This window comes from Mirounga angustirostris, unplaced genomic scaffold (genome assembly GCF_029215605.1).
Source record: "Mirounga angustirostris isolate CCGP_5_RB_7025 unplaced genomic scaffold, mMirAng1.0.hap1 SCAF_13, whole genome shotgun sequence".
Classification (NCBI taxonomy): domain Eukaryota; kingdom Metazoa; phylum Chordata; class Mammalia; order Carnivora; family Phocidae; genus Mirounga; species Mirounga angustirostris.
In genome coordinates, this window is record NW_026991721.1 from 42498655 (window position 1) to 42520140 (window position 21486).

Consider the following 21486-nt stretch of genomic DNA (forward strand, 5'->3'; position numbering starts at 1 on the left):
CCCAAAGTTTGAGCCAGTAAATAATCCCTCGGAGTCTGTTTCCTCATCTCTAAAATATTTATAACACTTTCTTACAGACGGCTTGTAAAGATTAGAGTTACAGGAGATAGGGGCACCCAGGGCATAGCCTGGTATCCCATAGGCACTCAACACATGCTGGCCATTACTAAGAGTAGTCTGCGGATAAACGTAGTGAAACTATTAACACATTCTCTAGGGGGTGTGCTTGACCCGAATGGAGCCTAAATCTATAAACAGGAATAATTTTTTAAGTTGCTGACCTGTCCAGATATGTCAGAACTGTCTCTTATAGTCTACCTTCCTCGAGAATAAGTGCTCTGGGATGCACTTAGAAATTTAATAAGGTGAGCTAGATTTCCCCCAGCTGGGTAAACCAGTTGCTTAAGAGGTAGTGTATTCAATAGAGGCAATATAGTGAACAGAACTCAAGCGGCTTCCAACGCTGCATTTGAGTGGCACAGACCCCAGGAAGATCCTACTCAATATCCAGGCAACACAGTGAATGGGACTTTGGGCAAGTGGGGCCACAAAACCACTGGTGGGTCAGAGAATTTGGGGAAACAATTGTCACAAAGCCCCTTAATTCCCCTCCCCCCTTTTTTTTTAAACAGAATGGCCAAATTGGATTAATTTGCAAGTCTTACTCAGAGACTAGCTCTAAAATGACTATCACTCCTTTACTAATAGAGTCAGATTTTTTTTTTTTAATTCCAAAATCCCAAACTAGGATAAAAGCTGCCCAAGTGGAAGTGGAGTGGGCTTGGTTTTCTCAGTCTCTGAGCACCACCCCCATGCCCTTACCAATGAAGCAGACAAGGCTACACAGAGTGCGTTCAAAGAACAAGAAGCAAAAGGACTATCTACTCAATAACCTGCATAATCAGCCTAAGAATTAGCAGAAGTTGTTAGCATGGGCCTTCGGGACTGCCTGGATCCATATTCCCAGCCTGCAGGTTATTCTGAAGGAGAAGCAAGAACCTAGGTTCAGGCTGGAACAAACTGATTTAGTAACATGTGTGAAATTACGTTTGGAGGATGGGGATGCTGTTAGAAACAGACCCACAGGGAAAAGATGTAAGAAATATCATAGTCACTGGGGACCATTTTGGGCAGGGACAGGCAGCACCTCTCCAATGAGGTAGGATACATAAACAGACATATATAATTTTTAACAACTAAGAAACACAACATAAAAGATAGCTACCTTTTTGTGCAACAAGCACTTATTAATGAATTAACTACCAAGAACTAAATTTTGTGGTGCTGGACTCTAGAGATTCCAAGATGATTAAAACATGCTTTACCTTCAAGGGGCTTGCAGTCTAGAAGAGTGAGGGCAAGAGGTACAAATTAAAGGAATACTCTGGGGGAGTGCAACATTTAGAGCAGTGGGTCTCGGTGAGGGCAATTTTGTCCCCAGGGGACATCTGACAGTGTCTGGAAACTTCTTGGGTTATTAAAACTGGTGTGTGGGAAGGTGCTGCTGGTCTTCAGTGGGTAGAGGCTAGGGATACTGTTCAACACCCTTCAATGCACAGGACAGCTGCCCCCAACGAAGAATTATCTGATCCCAAATGTCAATAGTGCTGAGTCTGAGGCACAGATTTAGAGGTCAGGTAGAGAGGAGAAGCAAATAAAGCCATAACCATAGCCAGAAAGAAAAATAAAGAATCCTGGGAAGACATGAGAGGAGAGTGTTTTAGGACACAGAAAGTGGTTAGTCCTCTCTGACACTGAAGGATATGTAAGAAGTGTCTACCGACAACATGGAGACCGTCAAAGAAACTGGAAGAACCAGATCAGTGGAGTAATAGGGCTAAATCCAGGCTTATGGGGTTAAGAAGTGAATGGATGGTGAAGATGTACGAAAAACAATATGTAGGCATAACTCTCTTGAGATACGTGGCTCTGAAGGGGGAGCGGAGAAAGGAAGGTCGTGGTGGGAGGAGATGTGCAGTCCTAGGACATTTTGGGGTTTTTAATGATAGGAGATACTGGCCGTACTGCCTCCTCCCCAGCCTGGACCCCTGACCAGCTTTCTCAATGGTGCCCTGGTTCCCTCTCCTCTTGGCTGGAAGCCTGTGCCTTCCCATCCATTGTACCCCTGGGTTTGTCAGTCCTGAAAAAATCACACCACCTGTTCACTTGGCTCCTGCAACCAGGCTCTTGAGGGTTGATGGAGAAAATTTCAAATCTAGTGTGAAGCTTCCTCCTAGGAGTGTGTTTTCTAAACTGGGTCTCTCTGTCATTAGGCAGTCTTTCCATTCACCTTGCAGACTTCATACTTATTCCTGCCCTTGTTCCCAGACTCTTCCAGCTCCCCAGTCCTCAGCCCCGTCCTTGCTCCTCTACAGATGAGCTCGCCTCTACCTACTTGGAAAACACTTGTTGAGCATGTTTCTGGCCAAGCTGTCCTCAATGTTTATATATTTCTTTAAGTGTGGTCTGTGGGGCACCTGTATCAGATTTACCTGGGGTGTTTCTTAAGAAATGCAGGTTCCTCTGCCCCAAGTCCTCACCCTCGTACATGCATAGGATCCAATTCTCTGGGTCGGGGCCCAGAGAGATGCATTATAAACAAGAACCCAGGAGATGCTGATGCTTGCTACAATTTGAAAAACGGTGTTATATATTATTTGATCTTCTCAATAATCTTGTGAGGGAGATATTACTATTAAAGTCTGAATTATATGGAGAGCATCCTACGGGAACTCTGTCACCTTCATTTCTTGTTCATCAGATTGTTATATATTTTCACCGGTTTCCTTTGCCTTCCCCCCAACCCTCAAATAAAGAAGCATTCCCTCCCACCCCTGATCAAGAGTAGGAGGGTAAGTCCTCTTTAAAAGGTTGCCTTTGATCCAAACCCTCCTTTTGTAATTGTCCCACTGTTTTTGGACATTCTGAACTTTCTTTTCTTTTTTTTACTGCTTTTTTCTCTCTGCATTTCAGTTTGGAAAACCTTTACTGACATATCTTCAAGCTCATTGATCCTTTCCTTGGCCATGTCTGAGTCCAACAAAGGTGTTCTTCATATCTGTTACAGTGTTTTTAGCTTCTAGCATTTTCTTTTGATTCTTTTGTAGAAATACAAAATCTTTGCTTACATTACCATCTGTTCTTGCATGTTGTCCACTTTTATCCTTACAGTCCTTAGCATATCAGTCACAATTATTTTAAATTCTCAGTCTGATAATTGTAAAATCTCTGCTCTAAGTCTGGTTCTGATGCTTGCTTTGTCTCTTCGGACTGTGTTTTTTCTTGCCTTTTAGCATGCCTTGTAATTCTGTGTTGAAAGCTAGACACAGTCTACAGGATGATAGGAACTGAGATAAAACTTTAGTGTGAGGTTTTCTGTTTATCTGGTTGGAAGTTAGGCTGTGTTTAATGTTTGCTGTGGCTGTAGGTGTCAGAGGCTTCAATTCCCTCTAGTATCCTTATTTCTGTCTTCTCTATTATCATTTGTTTTCTCTAGAAACTCCTTCTTAAATAGCGTTTGTGTCTTGAATCTCTCTTGGTTATAATCCACTGTCATACTAGAGCCCTGTTGATGGGACAATAAGGTATAGGGAGAGGGAAACAGTCTATAACCTTATGATTAAAACTCAGTTTTTTACTGGGCCTGTCTCTAGGCTGTGACTTTCAGAAGAATTTCTCAGCCTTTTTTTTTTTTTTTTTTAAACCCTTCTTATGGGGCACCTGGGTGGCTCAGTCGTTAAGCATCTGCCTTCGGCTCAGGTCACGATCCCAGGGTCCTGGGATTGAGCCCCGCATCGGGCTCTCTGCTTGGCGGGAAGCCTGCTTCTCCCTCTCCCACTCCCCCTGCTTGTGTTCCCTCTCTCGCTGTGTCTCTCTCTGTCAAATAAATAAAAATAAAATCTTTTAAACCCTTCTTATGTGAGATAGGAAGGCAATAGGAAGCTAGAGTTGGCTAATTGCCCTTCCTAAAGCCCAGATAAGGTTCTGGTAGTTTCACTTGAGGGCAGATCTTATTGTGGACACTGTTTTGGATATATTTCAGAATGGTTATTTTTTCCCCTCCCTCTGCCTGAAGCAGAAGAGAATTTTTCTCTGATCTTTACCAGATGAGAATATGGTGGGGCTTCTGGAGGTAGAAGTCACAAAAGTGTGGAGATCCCCCAATACTGGGCTCTGAGGAGTTTAACTCTCAAGCTAGTCTATACTCAGCCTCTAGCTATCTGTCAGTGACCACGTAAGTGTCCCTTCAGGTACCGTCTCCAGCAGCTTCTGCTCCTGAGAAGCTGTGATTCTCAATAACCCCTGTCTCTCCAGTTTTGGGGCAAGGAGGAGCAGTTTGTCTTGTGTCCTCAATTCACTGATGGATATAATTAGAGTTATTGATTTTCAGTTTTTCAGCTTTTTTCTTGTAAGGACAACAGTAGACTTTCAAGCTCTTTATATGTCAAGGCAGAAACTGGAAATCCTTATCTCATCTTTACAACTCTCTGAGTTAGTATTTTTCCAAACTGACAGGCAAGGAAACTGAAGCTTAGCAAGGTTAAATTAAGTGGCCCAAGCTTATGCAGTCAGTAAGGGGTAGAGCGGCTATGTTGCCACTAAAATGATAACATGAAATTGGGATTCAGGCCAAGTCCTATACTTTCAGGATCCTGAAAGGCAGCTGCACAAGTGCAGGCTGCTTTGGAAAGAGGCCAGGAGGTGTGTGTAAGCACGTGTGTCCTCATACAGATACATATGAAGAAACCCTAGGACGTCAGCGGACTTTGGGAAGGAAAGGGGTTGAAAGCAGATGCCAGAATCCTTGTTTTTACCAAAAAGTCAGTGTCATTCTATTGTCAAAAAGAACAACTTGTTTTATGGCTGAATTTAAAAAGGCATCCTAGGGGCACTGCCTGGGTGGCTCAGTCGGTTGAGCGTCTGACTCTTGAATTCCACTCAGGTCATGATCTCAGGGTCATGAGATTGAGCCCCATGTCAGACTCCAGGCTGAGCCTGGAACCTGCTTAGGATTCTCTCTCTCTCTCTTCTACTCCTCCCCCACTCCGTGTATGTGCACGCTCTCTCTCTGAAAAGAAAGAAAGAAAGAAAGAAAGAAAGAAAGAAAGAAAGAAAGAAAGAAAGAAAGAAAGAAAGAAAGAAAAAAGGCACACCTAAGAAACTGACAGCTATTTATTAAATGCCTACTATGTGCCAGGCACTGTGATAGTGCTGAACAAAGCAGTGCCCCTACTTTCATGGAGTAGACACTGTAGTGAGGAGAAATAGCGAATAAGCCCTCAAGTTATAACATGCCAGGTGGTGACAAGTGAAAAGAAGAGAACCAAAGCAGGATAAATGGGATTGAGTGATGGGGATATTGTTTTATAAGATATGGTCAGAAATGGACTCTTTGACAAAAATGACCTATGAGCAGAAACCTGAAAGAAGTGAGGGAGAGAGCCTTTTGGATACCTGGAGGAAGAGCATCCTGGGTGGAGGGAAGAGGAAATGAAGAGTCCCTGAAGCATGCATCAGTGGCTTAGCTGAAAATAAAGGCTCATTCAATCTGCAGATGATGTAAAGCTGTGAGGACAGTGATGAACTATGTTGGATAAAAGATGCCAAATCTAGAAAATCTTGAAATGCTGAGAGATGAGCCATGTTGAACAAGCAATGTATTAGGGCAAAAATCTAAGGTCTTGAACTTTATTTCAAGAAGGTAATTGCACAAGAATGGGATTTGCAAGTTGTGGTTTAGTAACCAGACGGTAAATGGATGGGAACTCCTTCCAGCCAATACTCTGGTCTCCCCAAAACAAAGAACTATGGAACATCAGGTATCAGTGGGGGCAACGGGAGGGATAGCTTTGTGTCCAAGGGGGTTCACCAAGACAAAGTAACTTGGCAAAGGTTATATATCCTCTCTAAAAGTAAGATCTGAATCAACTCCTACTCAAATTCCTACTTGATCAGACGTGACAGAAAGTGATATAATAATACACATCAAGAGCTTAAAAACTATCTGATACAGAAACTTGTGGTTCTATCCCATGGAAATGATCTAAAATATAGAAAAGTAATGTCCACAGGGCAGGAATTTTTGTCTGTTTGATCATAGCTATATTCTCACAGCCTAGAACATGCCTTGTACCTACTAGTCTTAATAAACACTTAACAAATATTTGTGGAATGAATAAATAAATGAAAAAGGATTTCTTTATAAAAAAATTTTCTAATATTTTAAAAATTTACCGAAATTTCCTACAATAGGCTACTGTTTAAGTAAACTATGATCCATTCACTCTTTGGATTGAACTCTATTTTAAAAAGCAAACAGATGGTTTAAATGTTTGTAACACCAGAATTAAGATCTGTCCCATAAAGTAATTAGATCTGGAATGGAGAATAAAATGATTATTCTCATTTTAAAGATGAGGGGATTGCAAGGCCACACACTGACTTACTGGCATTTTCAAGCTACTTAATACATATGTGATAAAAATTCTTTTGAAGAGGACATGAACAAATGGAAAGATATTCCATGCTCATGGATTGGAAGAATTTATGTTGTGAAAATGTCCATACTATCCAAAGCAATCCTCAAATTCAATGCAATCCCTATCAAAATACCAACAGCATTTTTCACAGAACTAGAATAAATACTAAAATTTGTATGGAACCACAAAAGAATAGCCAAGGCAATCTTGAGAAAGAACAAAACTGGAGGTATCACAATTCTAGATTTTAAGATATGCTACTAAGCTGTAGTAATCAAAACAGTATGGTATTGGCACAAAAATAGACATGTAGATCAATGCAACAAAACAGAGAGCCCAGAAATAAACCCACACTTACATGGTCAATTAATCTATGATGAAGTAGGCAAGAATATACAATGGGGAAGGACAGTCTCTTCAGTAAATGGTGTTGGTAAAACTGGACAGATACACACAAAAGAATGAAACTAGACCATGTTCTAACACCATACACAAAACTAAACTCAAAATGGATTAAAGACCTAAATGTGAGACATGAAACCATAAAATTCCTAGAAGAAATCACAGGCAGCCATTTCTTTAACATTGGCCTTAGCAACATTTTTCTAGATATGTCTCCTGAGGCAAGAGAAACAAAAGCAAAAGTGAACTATTGAGACTACATCAAAATAAAAAGCTTTGTACAGCAAAGGAAACCATCAACAAAATGAAAAGGCAACCTACTGAATGAGAGAAGATATTTGTAAATGATATATCTGATTAAAGGTTAATAACCAAAATATATAAGGAACTTAGACAACTCTACATCAAAAAACAAATAATCTGATTAAAAATGGGCAGAGGACCTGAATAGACATTTTTCCAGAGAAGATATATAGATGGAAAGATATTCAACATCATTCATCATCAGAGAAATGCAAATCCAAATGACCATGGGATGTTACCTTGCACCTGTCAGAATGACTAGAATCAAAAAGATAAGAAAATGGGGCACCTGGGTGGCTCAGTCGTTAAGCGTCTGCCTTCAGCTCAGGTCAGGATCCCAGGGTCCTGGGATCGAGCCCCGCATTGGGCTCCCTGCTCCCCGGGAAGCCTGCTTCTCCCTCTCCCACTCCCCCTGCTTGTGTTCCCTCTCTCGCTGTGTCTCTCTCTGTCAAATAAATAAATAAAATCTTAAAAAAAAAAAAAAGATAAGAAATAACAAGTGTTGGCGAGAATGTGAAGAAAGGGAACCCCTTGTGCACTGTAGGCAGGAATGAAAATGGGGGCAGCCACTATGGAAAAACAGTATGGAGGTTCCTCAAAAAATTAAAAATAGAATTCCACTACTGGGTATTTACCCAAAGAAAACAAAACCTACCGGGGCGCCTGGGTGGCTCATTCGTGAAGCGTCTGCCTTCGCGTCAGGTCATGATCCCAGGGTCCTGGGATAGAGCCCCGCATTGGGCTCCCTGCTCTGCGGGAAGCCTGCCTCTCCCTCTCCCACACCCCCTGCTTGTGTTCCCTCTCTCGCTGTCTCTATCTCTGTCAAATAAATAAATAAATAAAATCTTTAAAAAAAAAGAAAAAGAAAAACAAAACAAAACCCACTAATTTGGAAAGATATATGCACCCTTATATTTATTTCAGCATTATTTACAATAGCCAAGATATGGAAGTAAGCCAAGTGTCCATCGATATATGAATGGATAAAGAAGATGAGGCATCTCTCTATATAATGGAATATTGCTCAGCCTTAAAAAAAAAAAAAAAGATAAGATCTTGCCATTTGTGATAACATGCATAGACCTAGAGGATATTATGCCAAGTCAGACAGAGAAAGACAAATACCACATGATTTCCCTTATATGTGGACTCTGAAAACAAAACAAATGAATAAACAAAAAGCAGAAAGAGACCCATAAATACAGAGAACAAACTGATGGTTGCCAGAGGGGAGTACTGGGGGGGCGGGGTTGTTGGATAAAATGGGTGAAGTAGAGTGGTAGATACAAGCTTCCAATTATGGAATGAATAAGTCACAGGGATGGAAGGTGCAGCATAGGGAATACAGTCAATGGTATTGTTTTTTTTTTAGTTATTATTTTTTATTGAAGCATAGTTGACACACACTGTTACATTAGTTTCAGGTGTACAACCAAGTGATTTGACAATTCTAGACGTCCTCACCACAAGTGCAGCTCCCATCTGTCACCATATAACACTACTACAATACCATTGACTATATTCCCCACACTGTACCTTTCATCCCCATGACTTATTCATTCCATAACTGTGGGAGCATGTACCTCCCACTCCCCTTCACCCATTTTACCCAATCTCTTACCCCCCCTCCCCTCCAGCAACCATCAGTTTGTTCTCTGTATTTATGGGTCTGTTTCTGGTTTTTGTTTGTTTTATTTTTTATTATTTATTTACTTATTTTAAAGATTTTATTTGACAGAGAGAGACACAGTGAGAGAGGGAACACAAGCAGGGGGAGTGGGAGAGGGAGAAGCAGGCTTCCCGCCGAGCAGGGAGCCCGATGTGGGGCTCAATCCCCGCACCCTGGGATCATGACCTGAGCCGAAGGCAGGCATTTAATGAATGAGCCAGCCAGGCACCTGTTTGTTTTATTTTTTAGATTCTACATATAAGTGAAATCATATGGTACTGTCTTTGTCTGACTTATTTCACTTTGCATAATACCCTCTAGGTCCATCCATCCTTGTTGTCACAAATGGTAAGATCTCACTCTTTTTTATGGGTGAGTAATATTCTATTGTATAAGTATACCACATCTTCTTTAGCTATTCATCTATTGATGGACACTTGGGTTTAGTCAATGGTATTGTAATAGTGCTGTATGGGGACAGATGTGGTGAACACAGCATAATGTATAGAGTTATCAAATCACTATGTTGTACACCTGAAACTGATAAAACATTGTGTGTCAACTACACTCCAATTAAAAAATAAATAAATAAAATGTAAAAGTGAAAATAGGGGCTCCTGGCTGGCTCCATCAGAAGATCATGTGACTCTTGATCACAGGGTTGTGAGTCTGAGCCCCACGTTGGGTGTAGAGATTACTTCAAAATAAAATCTTTAAAAATAATAATAATAAAAGTGAACAATAAAAATGAGAGGATTGCAAGGTTACACAGTGCTTACTGGCATTTTAAGGTACTTAATACATACCTGATAAAAGTTCTTTGGGGGCAGTAACAGTTATATATTGTCTGCTAAACAATTCTACAATGTATGTAAAAATGATTTCCAGACCTTTAGAAAGATAGATGTGGAAACAATACTAGTTCCCATGCAAGAAAGCGTGAGACCAACTAATGCCCACAAACAAGTGGGAAGGGCCAGAAATTCCAGCAGCAAGTCATCCATCAATTTGGAAAACATTTATCAACTTGCCAGAGTGCCAAGTCTTTGGGAGGCCGTGGGAATACAGAGATGGCCACAGCCCAGATTTCTTTCGGTCTGCAGACTCATGGAGGGGAACAGGGATTTAACACATCAGGGCCACAGGGTGTGAAGAACCGGAATAAAGGGAGGTGCCAAGCGTGTGAGAGCTCAGAGATGGGGAAGGGGCCCAGACTCCAAAGGGGATGGAAGTAGGACATGGGGGTCGGGGTGATGGCATGGGAAGGACCTGTGAGGATAAACCCTGTGTGCTCTCTGGAACAACCCTGAGAGGATTTTTAGAGGACAAGTAGTCGACTTCTGTGTGCCCTTCCCGCACTTCTGCTCCCGGAGCTACACGAGATGCTGAACAGATGAAATAGCACAGAGTTTGTCCTCACGTTTTTCCATCCCAGTCCATGGCCATTTGTGGCCCTGTGCCCTTTGTCACATGTCTATTTCACTCTAGTATTACCTCGCCTGAAAGAAACAGACGGTCCTATTCTCATGGAACTTACGGCTAAGAGGGAGAGAATTAAACAAACAACTAGACTAGTTCGTACCTGGAGGTGATAGTTGTGGTCTCCTCTGTCTGTTCATTCCCCCCGTGTGCAGCCTTTGTCAAAGTATCATTTGAACCCATTTTCAGTGAAGCTGCTGTGTGCAAGGAGGTCACAAAGCCAGTCATGGAGCCCCACCAGCCACCTAGCACCCTCACCGACCAGAGTTTTGCATTTATTTACTGGGTATCCTGGATCCAGCAACACTGAAGTTTTTCCATTTTATTTCAGAGCTTTCTGAATCATATGCCAATGAAGATAGAGTTAGACAAGCTGGGATCTCCCCTCACTGGTACAGTTGGACAGATAGAGCATTGGTTATACCTCAGATGGGATGTCTGCTCACGCCTCCAGAGGGATGGGGTTTGTGATTCACTGGCCACAGAGATGTGGAAAGGGCACCGAGCTGCTGGCTCAGGAGGAAGAGACATTGATTGTCCACTGCATCCCGGCACTGTGTTGGGAATTTTACATAAATTATCTCCTCCGCTTCTCAAAATAACCTTTATCATCCCGATTTTATAGATGAAGGAACTAAGATTTCAAAGAAATTAAGTGACTTCTTCACCCAGCTGGTAGAGGCAGAATTTGAGCCCAGGTCTGCTGACTCCAAAACCATGTTCTTTCTACACACCCAGTGTATATTGTAAATAGAAAAGTTAAGTTAGAATTGGAAGAATAATGGGACACATGGTCCTTTTTGAAGAAGAAAATCAGCCTAGAAATAGGAATGCTTTCTTCTGTCATAATAACCCATAATAACCCAGCAGCATAATAACACTGTCAAATTCCAAATGACCACCTCTAGAAATAAAGGAGCTAATATATACATACACGTGTGTGTGCATATGTGTGTGTGTGTGTGCGTGCGCAGAGAGGAAGAGAGGCTTTGGTTTAACCCTGTGATTTAATTCTTGAAATTAATAATAAGGGAATGTTCACAGATACTAACAAAGATTTATGTGTTGTGTTCATTGCAGTGGCTTTTTTAGGAGTAAACAGAAAAAAATAAAAAGGAAAACTGCAACTACCTATCTGGCCCAACAAGAGGAATGGTTGAATAAATTATAATTCAATGGATTAGTGGAGTATTATAAAGCCATTAAAATTCATGCAGTGGAATAATGTTTAATTGCATTGAAATATAATATAATGTTCATGAAAAATAAAAGAAGATATAAGACCCTATATATAGTTTGGTTCCAATATTTGTTGAACAACTACATATATGCATCTATATTTAAAATCTGGTAGGAAATGTACCCAAATGTTAGTAATGATTATCTGTAAGATGACATTTTTTATTTCTTCTTTATCCTTCTCTGTATTTATCCTTTTCTGTATTTTCCAACACAAAACAAGGGTGTGCTCTGTTGCTCCAGTCCCCATAGAGCTTCTGGTTCTCAGACTAAGGACTTGCTTGCTTGGAAGGAAAGTGCTTTTCGTCCTTCCTGGTAGCAGACACCAGAGACTGGGGCTGTGGAAGCCTGAGGACCCAATGTCTACCCCAGGCATTCACAAGGCAAGCTGCTTCTCACTCTTCTTACAAATGATTTTAGATGGTAATTTTTAAAAAACAAGCTACGGTCGAATAAGAGATATTGTCATTGCTTTTAAAATGTGTTCTTTTGATGGTTCTTTTACAATCACATCTCCACAGAGGCATTTTACACCAAGTGAGTTCCTGAAGGGAAGAGGTTGGCATAGCATGTCTTTCATCCCCTGGTTCATTCATTCATTTGTTAATTCATTCATTCATGTAAGAAAACTTACTGTGTCCTTGCTGGGTTCTCTGTACTAATCAAAGACGATATAGTGAAACATTAGATAGGGAAAGTTTTAAAATAGAGGTCTGAGGAAAGAGTAGTCTTCACACATCCCCTTCATCTTCACCCTTTGTCCGCCTGTAAGCTTCAACCACCCAAAGAGACAACTCAAAGTAATCACCTCTACAAATGTCCTTTCTCTCCTCCCAAATCAGCACTCACGCCTCACTTCCTGAAGATGCCTGTTTTCTTATCTGCACACATGCAGCAATTCTAGCATCTAGGATGTTGCAATATGGTTCTTTCTATATAGTTCTTATCTGCTTGCTTAATGTGCTTCCATAAATCCAAGTCTCTCTTCTTCTACATGTGCAATGTCACAGGGAGGAAATGATAGAACTTCCCTAGGGTAAACAAAGGAGACTACCCCAATATCTAAAGAAGTAACTATCTAGGTGTTCCTATAACCCACTTGGGATCCTCCAGTGTACATAGCATACCAGGGTTGGGAAGTTCTGTGGTAGATCTCGACCTCCTGGTATCAGGGGCCAGGCCTTAATTATCCATCTCAGTATGCTCTGAGCCTAGTGTGTTGCCTTTCACATCGCTGGTAATTAGTGCTTTCACTAATTCATCTGAGACAGCATTTACTGAGTGTCCACTATGTGCCAGGTACGGTGCTGATTGTTAGTATTCTAGTGAGCAAAACAGATACGGTTTTGCCCTACAATTTGGTAGGGGCAGAGTAATATTGAACAAATAATCCTACAAACAAATACATAATTCTAAGTTATAAAAACCACTCGGAAGGAAAAGTACAGAGTGCTATGAACGCTAAGGAACTATCTGAATGAACGAATGAAAGAAAACACTATATTTTACACTGTAGTATTCATTCACTAGGAAGGTGTAGTCTATATATAGAGAGAATATTGTAAGCTCTCTCAGGATGGATGAAGAATCCCATAAGACAATCTAACTCCTGTGTTTATGCTTCTATGAGGTGTCCTAAGACCTCATTAGTTTTTCATATCTCATAGGTGACTCGTTCTGAACTTAAAGGCAACTAAAAATCCTAAGGTATTTTGTTGTTGTTTGTTTAATGTGCTGCCATAAATTCAACTATCTCTTTTTGTATACGTTCAATTGGTTATTTGGATCTAAATAGGTGGCTTTCTGTGTTCCTCCATTAACTTTCATCTTGCTAGATCTGGTCTATCGACTTGACCTATGCCAAATCTATGATTGGGGATTTCCCTAATCCTAGTCCTGACATGGGAATATATAGTCCTCTTCACGTCACTGGGTGTGGTTACCACGATGAAATGCCCATATCAGGTTGTTGAAAGGGGTGCTGAGTGGAATTTTATAATCACCTTTGCAATACATATCAAAAACATTAAAATGTCCATATCCTTTGCATTTGCAATTATAGTTATGGGAATCTATTCTAGCAAAATATTACCAAACCCATATGCAAAAGATGTTTTTACTCCATTATTTATAACAGTGAATCACAGATTGAAAAATCCTAGTACCTTTTAAGGGGCATGATTAAGCTTAGGTGGCTATAACAAGAGAAATTTTTCCTATAAACTAAGAAAATTCCTAAGAACAGGCTTGCAATGGCATTTTATTTTTAGAAAAGTGTGTCTAAACCTCTTTGAGCTTCTCACATAGCTCAGGACCCACTAGATGCTAATACAGATTATTAATGAAGAAAAAATGAAAACAGGTTAGACACAGGTGATTAAGAATATGGAATAATTAGTTATTAAAAAGATACTTGTTTGTATGGTATTGATAAGGGATCTTCTCAGGCAAACAACCCTTTATAAATGAGGCTTTTTTCCTTTGATTGGCAGACTATTACCTAAGCTGGTTGATGCATATACGGGCCTTAAAAAAAATAAAGGATGGTATTATAAATGAGCAGCTTAATATTTTGTCAATAAATATTTGAGTGCCTACTCCATGTGGGGCACAGTTGGGATACGGCAGCAAACAAGACAAATAAAAATCCCTGTCTCATGGAGCTTATAATTTAATGGAAGGGGGCAGAGAACACTCAAGTTGACAAGTAAAATGGCACATCATGTGCCAAAAAGGCAACAGGACAAAAATTAAGTGGGGAAGAAGGCTAGGAAGTCCAGCCCAGGAAATGAAGGAGGAGCGGGGAGGAAGTTTCAAATAGGGTGATCCAGATGGCCTCCCTGAGAAAGGGACATCTGAGCAGAGACCTGAAGGAAGTGGGAGAATGAGCTGGACAGTTGGCTGGGCCGTGAGCATTCCAGGGAGCAAATGGGTTTTAGCAATACAATTTTAAGGATTAGTGGGTTGCTTTTGTGCAGACAGTCCATACCCTGCATTCCTTGTCACTTTCAATTAACCATAAGTACACCCAGCTCACTCATCAAAGAGAGGGTCCCATGTCTCTCCCTTCTGGCAGCCAGAGACAGATACCCTAGCTGGCGCAGGCTGCCATGCTGGACCCGCTGTGGGAAGCAGAGGAGCAGCCCACCCCCTTCTCCCTGGGCCTTCTGCCACCTGGTGAGAGGGCGACCCTGTACCCAGCCACCCCATTCCCACCCCGCCGAGTCTAAAGGGGCATTAAGATTGACATTTGTTTGTACCCGGTGGGTCTGTGCGCCCTGTGTAAGGGCTCACTCATGTAGAAGCAAAATCACCCACTCTCAGAGCCACTTTTTAGAACTAAGAATGTAATCTTTGACCAGATTTAAAGAATAGGACAATTTCGTTGCTGTTGTGAAGTCCTCAAAATTGTTGTCTTTGGAGTGAGGATGTTAACGAAGAAGTAGATCTAAAGATTTGTTAACCACTCCGGGTATGTTTTTAAAATCATCACGGCGTTTGTAGTTTCTGGTCACCCGCTCGTGTTCCCGCCGCCGACTCGCTGCCAGCTGGCGGCGGAGGTAAAGGTAAGGTACGGTTCCAGGGAGGACACCGTCAGCTGCAGGGGGGCAGGACTGTGTCTGCTTTTCTCACCGCCGTTACCCCCAGGGCCTACCTCAGGGCCTGGCATGCAGGAGACGCTCCATAAATGCTCAGGAATAAACGAAGATGACAGCTTTGGTAGACAGAGAAAAGACATGTAGGCTAGAGTGGGAGGGGCACGTACAGAGACCCTGGTGTCTAAAGCAGGAGAGGGAAGACGGATGGGCTGTGATTCTCCCTCTCTGACCTCTTGAGACAAGGGGAACCAAAGTGGAGTGTGCATTTAACGCACAAGGGCGAGGCAGGGGGTGGGGGGGACAGGAAGTATGAGGACATCACTGGCACACGGTTTGGCCCCTTTCCCCCATGTAGATGTTGGATACTTTGGTCAATTTACTTAGCACCTTGGAGACTCTGTTCCATCCTCTGGAAAATGGGGGTAACAACACTGACCTCACAGGGTTGCTGTGAGAACTAAGGAGGATAATGCATATAAAGCCCTTGGCACAGAGACTTCCGCCATAAAAAAGTCATAGTAGACCCTCACGTTTTCACTTCACACGGACACACTGAGAGACAGTGTAGATCGTGGTTGGGAGCAGGGATCTGGAGCCGACTGGCTGAGTCTGAATCTCAGCTTTATCACTCAGAGCTGAGTGGTCTTAAGAAAGTTGCTTAATTGCTCTGGGTCGCAATTCCCTCATCTGTGAAAAACAGGACAACGATGCCTATCTCATTGCATTGCTCTGAGGGTTAAATCAGTTAATAAATGACCACTGTGTCTCTCTCTGTCAAATAAATAAAAATCTTTAAAAAAAACATAGAAACCACTTAGAACACTATCTGGCACAGAAGCATTATTACTGTCTGCTCGGTGTTTTTCGTATCTGTTTCCCACTTTGATTCCTCCAGGGCTGGGGGAAGCAGCGAGACTATGAGGGAGCAGACACATATGTTGTTCTTGTCAGATGGGCTGGATCCAGGTCTCATTTCAACACTGGTTCTCAAACTCCAGCAGACACTGGGTTCACCCTGAGGCTTGTTAAAGCACAGGTCGTGGAGACCCCCACCCTCAGAGTTTCTCATTCAGTCGGTCTGGGTGGGTTTTGAGATTTTTTATTTCTAACAAGTGCCCAGATGGTGCTGAGGCTGCTAGTCCAGGGACCACACTTGGAGAACCATCGTGATGTAACATGAAAGGATGTCCAAAGCTCCAAAAAAAGGAAGAAGGAAAGATGTGTAAAGAGATAAGAGTTCTGGAAAATTCCAAATATGACTGAGCAATGGACACTAGTGGAAAGAATAATGTGTTTATTTATTCATTCAATAAACATCTGCTCACTCCCCACTGTGAGCTGGGCCCTGTATTCACCCATCAATTGAAAGGACCAAGATTTAGGGGAGTAGAAACGACAGTGAGGTGGAGAGGACTATCAATGTATCAAATTAAAACAGAATAGCCTTTAAAGAAAGAAGCCACATAACTCCTCATGCCTAACTCCACATCATGTCCCCATTAAGCCTAACTCAGGCATCGTTTGTGTGTGTGTGTGTGTGTGTGTGTGGTAGAATATATATAAAATTGACCATTCTAATGTTTTAAGTGCACAGTTCAGTGACATCAAGTACATTCACATTTTCATGCAGTCATCACTCCTGTCCCCCTCCAGAATGTTTTTTCATCTTCCAAACTGAAACTCTATACCTGTTCATCAACGATTCCCTATTCCCTCCTCCCATGCATCCCCTGGCAGCTACCATTGAACTTTGTGTTTCTCTGCATTTGACTACTCTCGGTCCCTCACGTAAGTGGAATCATACAGCATGTGTCCTCTTGTGACTGGCTTGTTTCACTTCACACAGTGTCTTCAAAGTTCATCTATGCTGTAGCATGTGTCAGAATTCCCTTCCTTTTTAAGAATTCATATTGCACTGTATGTATACACCATGTTTGTTTATCCATTCCTGCATCAATGGATGCTTGGGTTGTTTACACCTTTTGGCTACTGTGAATAGTGCTACTATGAACATGGGGGTACAGATACCTGTTTGAACCCTGATTTCAACTCTTTTGAGCATATATCTCTAAGCAACATTTTAGAGCAGATAAATTTTGTTTGGGTGAAAATTAAGGTCACACATCCCCCATCCAACCCTCTACCTCTTCTCTTCATAGAACTTTACCCCTCCAGACACTCAGGCACCCAGATCTCTCAGCTGCCTGAATCTGAAAAATCATCTACACCTCCAGGTAAATTAGCACAACAGGGACCAGGGGAATATATCTCAGTGCTTTGTGGGCTGAATTCATGCATGAATCTCCCTTTTGTTATGATGACAACCTTACCAACACACTGTCCAAACACAGTCGTGCCAGGAGCTTATTCAGTACTATTCAGAGATTGAACAATTTAGTCTCTGGAATCAGACACCTGGTGGAGGAACCTGGCCTTACTATTTACTAGCTGTTAAAGCCAATGATTTAATCTTGCTAGTTTCAATTTCCTGATCCATAAAATAGGAATACTAGTTCCTATCTACTTGGTTGTTTGAAGAATCAAAGTGAGATGAGTTATACTAATTAGATTAAGATAAGATAAACCAAAATAAGCTAAAGAACTTAACCTAATGCCTGGCATATGGTCAGAACCCAACAAATATTGGGCATCGTTAGTATTATAATTATATTATAATTGGGTAACGTCTTCAGATATATGCCAAGAAAGTTCCTGCTACCTAAGTACACTGAAGGACATTACAATGAGCATGGAATTAACACTAGGCTAGAGGCCCAGAAGCCTAAACAATGGACATTTTTTAAAACATGGGATTCAAAATTACAACCTGGCTACAAAAGATTAAAAGAGGTCTTTGGACGGGGAAGATATTTTGGGGCAGGGTCCTCGGTGGCACCCACAATTGCACCAGAGTCCCAGGCAGTTAACTATGGGTGTAAGTACTTTTGAGGTTGTTTTTTTTTTTCTTCTCAGTTTGCAAATGGCAGATAAAAAACGGATTCTAGAACAATGGAAATTTAAGATGAGAAATGGTTACAGCCAATTTGGCCAGGCCTCCTCCTAGGATGGCCCCAGTCCTTCTGGGACATGTTCTGACGACTGGACGGCCTTTTTTCTAAACCTCTGAAAGAGGATGATGTTCCCGCCATTTCCCTTGGAAGGATATTCCACGGTGAAATATGACTCACTGTCAGGGCCCTTGCCTTTGTGATTCTCTTTCTTCTCTTGACCCACTTTCGTCTTGCTGTGCCCTTTTGTACAAAGTCAAACGCAGCCTCCCCTGGAGGAGGTTGTTCTGTGAGGACTGACATTTAAAGACCATTACCACCTCTCACACTCAGCCCTGTTCATTTAGCCAAGCAAAGCATGTTTAATTCTTTTAATCTCCTCTCATAAATCAATCTCTTCATTCCCTTAATAGTCCTTCTCCTATGCTTCGTATTCCTTCCAGTCTGGCCATTCTAAGCTCTCGTTCCATTTACACTTGAGAACGGCCAGTCAGTCATGAAACGGCTCTCAGGAAAAACAGCCGGGCCCGCCAGGGCTCCGAGTGCTCCCACGGTGCTGGGCTGTCTGCTGTCTGCAGGCACTGTGAGCCCAGAGAATAGCCCTGCCTGCTGGCTGGACCTGAAGGCCTTCAGGCATTTGCTGCCTACTCCATTTTGCGTCTTTCTAATGGACCTGACCCACCCTGCCTATGGTCAAGGGAAGTACCCGAGAAGCCACCTCAGGCACTTGGGTCTCTTCTGTCACTCAAGCTCCTCAGTATGTCCACCTTCCACCTGGTTTCCACCCATGAGGGCACGAGGGCCACGGAAGATCCCAGAGGGGTCTTACCTGGAAGGTCCCAGCGTGGTCTTCTTCCTTATCACCCTCTCTGTTCTCTTTGAGGGCAATTAAGGTGAATCCTCTGAAGTAGGAGGGAGGGGCAGCTGAAAGCGTTACTGTGGAGAGAGAGGAAAACAAATTAAGAGCACAGGAATTAGCTGGCTTCCATCTGACAAACGGATGTTTGCGAGTTCTCCATCAATACGCCAGGCCTGTGGGTCGGAGGGACTGCGGACGGTGGAAAAGCCCCATCCCTTTGAGAGTTGTGAACTGTTGCCCTCCACTCTGCTCCCCCTTACATTTCAGAGCTTGCGAAATGCCTCAGCTAGGATCTCAGTTGGGCCTCCCTGAACCAGCAAAGGTTCGGTGAGCTCTGTCCTAGTATCCACAATTTGATAAAGATAGTCCCTGGTCAGCAACCCCTGTCTTGACAGCTATCTAATGTTACACTTCCATTAGACTGGTCCAAGAGAAATCTAGCCTCTCACAGCAGAAACTCCCTTAGGAAGTCCTTTGGCGGGGAGAGACTGCTGTGTGTTTTCCAAACCATACTTCCTTTTTCTTGTGGGCTCTCAGCTAGACCACATTCCCAGCCTCCCTTGAAGTTAGGTCTGTTTGCACCCTCTTTCTGCCAAGGGAAAGCACAGACAGACATGATGCTTACCACTTCCCGCCTGGCCCACACAAACTTTCCACAGGATCCTCCACTCTTCCTTTCCCACCTATGGCTGCAGAATGCAGGGGATCCAGCAGAAGACTCTGGTGTCCTGGGAGAAGTGGTGGAGCCACAAGATGGGAGGAACCTGGGTTTCTGAATAACTACATAGAGAATCACCCACTGACCAGAAACATCCATATTGTACTTTGCATGTGAGGACTGACATTTAAAGACTTATATTACAGCAGCTGGAGTTATGAATCTACATTATACTCTTCCTTCTCACATCTACCCAGATAACTATGTTTTCATGGAAATCTAGCTCAAGAGCCTTCTTAGCAATAATGGTCATTCCTTCCTTTGTATCCCCAATTTCCCGAGATGGAAATCCTTTATTGCAATTTTGGCACTGCATTGCAATTCTCTTTTTACCTGCCTTCTCCACTGGACTGTGAGTTATGCTGGAGAGGAACTCATTTTAATTCTCTTTGTATCCCTAGCACCTAGCACAGAACCTGACATCTAATAAATGCTCAATTCAGGTTTCTTGATATTTACATAAGTTGAGATTTAGATTACTGTGTGGATCAAAGTGCTAAGATTCTGGCCTTTAAACATGGAATTATAGACTATTAGAGCCTCAAGCCTATCCCAAGAATCCTCTATTCCAGCCTTCTATTTTCACAGAAGACACAGAGAGGTCAACAGACACCCCAAGGTAGTCAGACCATCCAGAGGCAGACTTAGGGCCAGACTCCCTCCCCAGCTGAACGTTCCACCCAGAATTGTACATAGTGAGTATATTTGGCATAGTATGGGTATTCCACCAGGGTTAAGTTTTGAAATTTTAAAAATCAGTTCATTTAACATATAACATTTATGTGATTCTGATAAGCAACCCCTTGTCAGGGAAGGATATTCTAGTCTTCTAGTTTCAGTCCTAAACATAAAGGACCCCCAAACCCTAAAAACTAAAACAACCGTCTTAGATAAGGCAGCAGTGGTCATAACGACATCTCAGGGAAGGACTTTGAGACACAAAGATTGCAAATCTCATGCTCTAATTGGTCAGTTCATCCCACAAAAGTAATAGAGCATTCTGATAGGCTACTGATGTCTAGAAAAGGTCAGCTAGATCTTCCTAGCAAGGAAGAAAGGGTGAGAGAAACAGCACAGTAAAATAGAGTCAGGAAAGTATGGTGCTCAACAGTGGCCAGCAGAAAATGATGAGTATGATGTCAGAAGAAAGAGCTGAGATCTCTGAGGGACAGACTGACAGCCTTAGAGTAGGGGTGGCAAATGAACTAACAAAAGAAAACAGAAACAGACTCATGGTTACAGAGAATAATCCAGTGGTTGTCAGACGGGAGGGGAATGGGGGGATGGGTGAAATAGGGGAAGAAGATTGAAAGGTATAAACTTCCAGTTATACAATAAATAAGACATGGAGATGCCACATACAGCATAGGGAATATAGTGAATGATATTGTAAAAACTTTGTGTGGCAAGAGATAGTAGCTAGATTTATCACGGTGATTGCTTTGTAATGCATAGAAATGTTGAATCACTATGTTGTACACCTGAAACTAATATAATATTGTACGTCAACTGTACTTCAATTAAAAAAAAAACCCTATAGGTGGGCATAATAAAGCACTTACCTCCAAGTATCTGTGAAGCATAAATGAATTAATACACGTAAAGTTCTTAAAATCCTGCCTGGAATATAATAGGCACTTAATAAATATTAGCTCTTATTATCAGTGATGAGATTATCACATTGCATTTTGTGGATAAGTGTTTGTTTACCTATTCGTTCAAGTCCTTCAA

General features: G+C 42.1%; 1 protein-coding gene across 1 annotated transcript in view; it reads right to left on the reverse strand.

Annotated features, from left to right (window-relative positions):
• The window catches only part of SPON1 (spondin 1), a 244851-nt gene that overhangs the window by 207575 nt on the left and 15790 nt on the right, over positions 1–21486 (reverse strand). The window contains exon 2 of the mRNA XM_045894085.3: positions 19008–19114. Coding sequence (XP_045750041.1) covers positions 19008–19114 — 107 coding nt within the window. The remainder of the gene's footprint in view (positions 1–19007; positions 19115–21486) is intronic.